This window comes from Diplotaxodon limnothrissa, linkage group LG14 (genome assembly GCF_057381915.1).
Source record: "Diplotaxodon limnothrissa isolate DT_005_m linkage group LG14, D_limnothrissa_male_GT1.1, whole genome shotgun sequence".
In the NCBI taxonomy this organism is placed as follows: domain Eukaryota; kingdom Metazoa; phylum Chordata; class Actinopteri; order Cichliformes; family Cichlidae; genus Diplotaxodon; species Diplotaxodon limnothrissa.
In genome coordinates this window covers 24,917,738-24,922,925 of record NC_140609.1, presented here as the reverse complement: position 1 = coordinate 24,922,925, position 5,188 = coordinate 24,917,738, and the positions used below count along the sequence as shown (strand labels likewise).

At 43.0% G+C, this 5,188-nt stretch overlaps 1 protein-coding gene across 1 annotated transcript; it reads right to left on the bottom strand.

Moving 5' to 3' along the window:
* Positions 1-3,475: 3,475 nt before the first annotated feature.
* On the bottom strand, positions 3,476-5,188 carry LOC146618893 (protein FAM200C-like). Its single transcript, XM_085370130.1, has one exon. It carries the CDS (start codon positions 5,186-5,188, stop codon positions 3,476-3,478), a length of 1,713 nt encoding a protein of 570 aa, XP_085226256.1.

Genomic DNA, 5,188 nt, shown 5'->3' with positions numbered 1-5,188 from the left:
GAGAGAAGCCAATTGAGTCTAATAACAGATTAAATGCAGTGTTTTTTAGCATCTACATGGATGTTAAAATCACCCAAAATAACTATTTGTCACGGTCCCCGTGCCTCACTCCGTGTTAGGCAACATGTTTTTGTTCTTGTTCTCTCTCTCTCTCCCTCTTCCCCGTGCCGTGGCGGTGCTCACTGCAGGCTCCCGCCCCTGGCCCACGCACCTGTGCACATCATCACACCTGTCGCTGATTGCTACACTCAGAAGGGCTTCTTAAGATGGCAGACCTACGCTACTCGTCGCGAGAACGTTCAGCCACCAGCGTTAGTTCCTCTGTGATCAGTCTGAGTCTATAACTCTTCTTGCAATCTTGAACTAATTGGATTTTTCTGTGTGTGTGTAGATTCTCCCTGGACCTGTCCCTGTATCTTTGAGTGGGATTGTTGTTGAGAGAGTGGAGTGTGTTTTTGGACCCTTCCCCTCGGACCCTGGAGCCCCGGACCCCTCTCCCGAGCACTTTGTATATATTATCACCTGGTGAAATCACTGTAAATAAACTGACTGTCAGCTTTTGCAAAGGTCTCCTGGTCTGCGCCTGAGTCCGTCTACAAAACCGTGTCACTAATTATCTGAGCTAAAACACCACTGTGTGTTGGAACAGGAAGTGATACTCTACCGCAGAGAGACCGAACACCAAGTGACAACTGGAGAGGTGGCGACAGCTAAAGATTCAAAGGAAATACTTTTTGGTTCTATAGAAAGAGGAATGGTGCTTGTATAGGACTTTTCTTAATATTATTGGACTTGTTCAGGAAGAGCTCCCAAAACAACTTGCTACATTTTCCTTTTCACACAAGCACTTTGATCTATTCTATTCTTCTGTGTAAGTACTTTCTATCTGACACTCACACCCACCGATCCATCCAACATGGGATTAGTATCTTGCCTAGGGATATTTGACATACAGACTGGAACAGCCAGGGACAGAACCACCAACCTTCCTATTTGTAAATGACATTATGTGTTCTTTCCTGAAGTTCCCACTACCTTACTTTTCGCCCCACTGCTCCTGAGTCTGCTACAGCTGACTCAGAATGTCATTATACTGCTGATCACAAGATGCTCAGTGAGTTAGTTCTTGGCAGGAAGAAACCTCTTGCACAATCAGGCTCCAGAGCAGGCAGCAAATGAGTGGGTGGAGGGGCAAAAGAAAACATTACACTTTTGGGGACTGTAAAGCATCAAATGGCCAAACACATGCATTTTAAATAGGCACTTTCTACTTATGTTTAGGACAAATTCTTGTTAAAACGGTTCCAGATCCCTTATTTATCACAAAAATGCTGTGTACTGTAAACATCCAGCTATCCTTTATTAATGTGCCACCCAATGTGTGGGAGGCACAGTATCTTGCTGACCAGCAACATGCATGTGCGAAGTTAACTCTACTTGGACAAACTGCCCAAAATGCGTTGACAGAACTCCAGATGCGTTAAATGCGTTAAAAATTTTAATCGCATTCACCGTGATGGCGGATTCATTTGCGTTAAAGCGCTAATTTTGATAGCACTAATATATTTATGTAATTTTAATTATGCTATTGGTAATCAAAAGACTAAGGATATAGTCGAAAATACAAGATATGAACGGGAAAACAATAATTATATCAGTATTTCTTTTTAGTTAACACACAACAAGAAATGAATAGTTGTTTTGAAAATGTAAGTATTTAATCAACTTAATAAAAGAAGTGATAAAGAAGTCTTGAAGTTTATTTTTCCTCATTCAGTGCGAAAACTAAAGTCTGTTTTGGGCTTCAACAAGTGCACTGATTTATCTGGACAAATTAACACTTCAGAATCCACGTAGCACTCTTTAATAAACTTTCCATCAGAAGATGGTTCAATTCCTCTTTTAAGATTTTGTGGGATATGACATAACTTGCCAGCTGCAAACCTGGATGTGTGTAGTTTTGTAAAAAAAAATTCTTGTTGGTTTTGCAGTTTAGCTAGCAAAGCATCCGACTCCTTGAGCGGCTATTCAAAAGACAAGTTCTTGTATTTTTCTGCACGTCTGGTCACTGAGTGATTTAAATTATATCAGAATCAGAAAGACTTTATTTATCCCCAAGGGGCAATTAAGATACAACAGAGCAGCATGACGTTGAAGATAAGGACAGGGTATAAACAGGCAATAAGAGTGAGATAATAAATACACAGAATATACAGTATATACACAGTTTTAAATTTAAGTTGAGTGAAAGGTTAATAAATAACTGTAAGTGAGTAAAGTGTTGGCAGTATAAAAAGAGTGTTTACGTTTATGGGTGTGTGAGATGGTCTTATTGGCTGGAGTTAAAAAGGCTTTCGGGAAAAGGTGGCTTTCCTTCTCTCAGTCCTGCAGGAAATACAGCGGAGCCGGAGGCCAGAGGGGAGCCATTGAAATGTGAGAGGGGTCTTTGATGTTTTTGGCTGCCTTTCTAAGGGCCTGTAGACTGAAAACCTGTGCCAGAGTTCTGACAGGCAGGCCAATGATTTTAGAGCACACTGATGCAGTCTGCTGCAGTCTTTAACATCATGGAAAAGCATGAGTGATAAAGCTTAGATTTAGCCGGCAGCACCTGGAAGCAGACAGATGTGAGACCATAATTCTTCCTTATTGAACTTACACATAAAGTAACCCCAAATTGCTCTCCGATGCATCCATCGGAGTATGAATGTGTGTGACCGTGGGCGACCATGGCTCAGGGGGTTGGGAAGCGTATCTGTAACCGGAAGGTCGCCGGTTCGATCCCGGGGCTCTCTGTCCTGGTCGTTGTGTCCTTGGGCAAGACACTTTACCCTACTTGCCTACTGGTGTTGGCCAGAGGGGCCGATGGCGCGATATGGCAGCCTCGCTTCTGTCAGTCTGCCCCAGGGCAGCTGTGGCTACAACCGTAGCTTGCCTCCACCAGTGTGTGAATGTGAGAGTGAATGAATAGTGGCATTGTAAAGCGCTTTGGGTGCCTTGAAAAGCGCTATATAAATCCAATCCATTATTATTATTATGAATGTCAGTTAGAAAGCACCTAGGAAAACGTGATTGTGCGAATGGGTGTGAATGGGTGAATGCTCAAGGACACCTCTAGGGAAGGATCTGGCTGTTTCTGGTGGTCCTCTGCTTGGGCTACCAGAGAATTACTCCCTAATAGAGTGGGCTGAATAAGACTTTAATCAAAGCCCATGATTTCTAAGTTAATTCGTGAGGATGAACACAATTCATCCTCTAGACCAGTGGTTCTTAACCTTGTTGGAGGTACCGAACCCCACCAGTTTCATATGCGCATTCACCGAACCCCTCTTTAGTGAAATTTTTTTTTTTTTTCAAATTCAAGACATAGATATGTTTTTTTACTGGTGCACAAAATGAGCCGTACAAGAACATCACCTTGTTCAAAGAACAAAACCAACACAATGCATGAACTTACAACAAATTACATACCTGCAAATCAGTGTGACTTCTGCTGTTGCCTTTGAGAGACCAGTTCAGATATGCGTGGCTTCACCTTGGCAAGTGCCAGTCTCATGTCATTTTCACAGAAAAGTCTGTTCCTTTTCTTCGTTTTTATGTCCAGCATCGTCGAAAAGGATTGCTCGCAAAGATATGTTGTAACAAATGGTATAAAAAAATCCACGGCTTTCTTAGCAATAATTGGATACTTGTCCATTTGTCGACACCAAAACGTTGAGAGTGTTGTTGTTCTGAAGAGTTGCTGTTGAACCTGGCTCTGCTGAATTTCAATGATTTCGTCAAGGTATTCATCATTGACATCTGCTGTCTCAACAGCAAACGTGAACGGCTGTCTCACCCATGCTGGATATGACTCTCTTGTAGGGAAATATCTGTCGAGAGACTTTGCAAGCTCATCTAAGTGCGTTGCAATTGTTTGCTTCAGTTCCGTGGATACAGAAACATCTCCGATTCCAGACACATCTTCGACCTTACTTACACAGTTGTCCAGAAGGGGGAAGTTTGCAAAGTTGTTGTTCTCTGTTCGTCGTTTCCATAACGTTAGCTTTTTTTGAAAAGCCTTCAGGTGTTCTTCCGCTTCTATGATATTGACTCCACCACCCTGCATCTGCTGATTGAGATGATTGAGAGCTGCGAATATATCAGCCATGTACGCTAAAATGAGAATGAACTCAGGATTTTTGAAGCAATCTGCATGACAGTGTTGGTGCTCTTGCAAAAACAGGGCTAATTCCACACGCATGGCAAAAACACGATTCAGCACCTGTCCCCGGGATAACCACTGAACATTAGAATGGTACAGAAGTACCTCGAATTCAGAGCCCATTTCTTTACACAGCTCACTGAAGATGCGGTGCCTCAGAGCACTATTTCGCACATAGTTCACACATTCCACCACGGTTTTTAATACTTCTGCCATTTTTGGAGGCAAGGTTTTTGTTGCCAATGCACGCCTGTGCAAAATACAATGAGTCACAATGATGTGTGGTGCATCGGCTTTTACTAGCGCACCAAAACCAGAGTTTCTTCCCAGCATGACGGGAGCTCCGTCTGTACAAACTGCAGAAACCATGTCCCATGAAAGATTGTTGTCTCCGAAGAAGTCATCCACAAGCTTCTTCACATCGGCTGCCTTAGTTGTTGTTGTAATAGGCTTACAAAATAAAAAATCTTTTATCATGTCATCTTTCACATAGCGCACAAAAACAGTAAACTGGCTTAGATTAGCAACGTCTGTGCTCTCATCGAGCTGAAGGCTGAATTTTGCCGGGCTTGAAATCAGATCGGCGACTACTTGAGCCAAGATGTCTTTACTCATGTCTTCTATTCTGTCGCTGACGGTGTCATTTGAAAGAGGAATTTGTGATAATTTACCTTCGGCCGCTGTTCCGAGTATCAGATTTGCCATCTTTAACGCGGCTGGTTTCACGAGTGTTTCACCAATGGTGTGTGGCTTGCCCTGCTTTGCGATCAGGTAAGCAACTTCGTACGATGCTGTGAGGATCGGTTTGTTAACGGGTACAAATCCAAGAGCAGGCAGAGTGGGCCTTTCATCGAATCTGGCTCTCTTCACCTTGAATTCAGCAAGTGTTGTGTTCTTGTATTCCCCGTCTCCATGCAGCTTCAAGAAGTGTTCCTTTAGTTTTGCCGGTGCGAGACTAGAGTTGCTCAACTTGGCGTTGCAAATCAT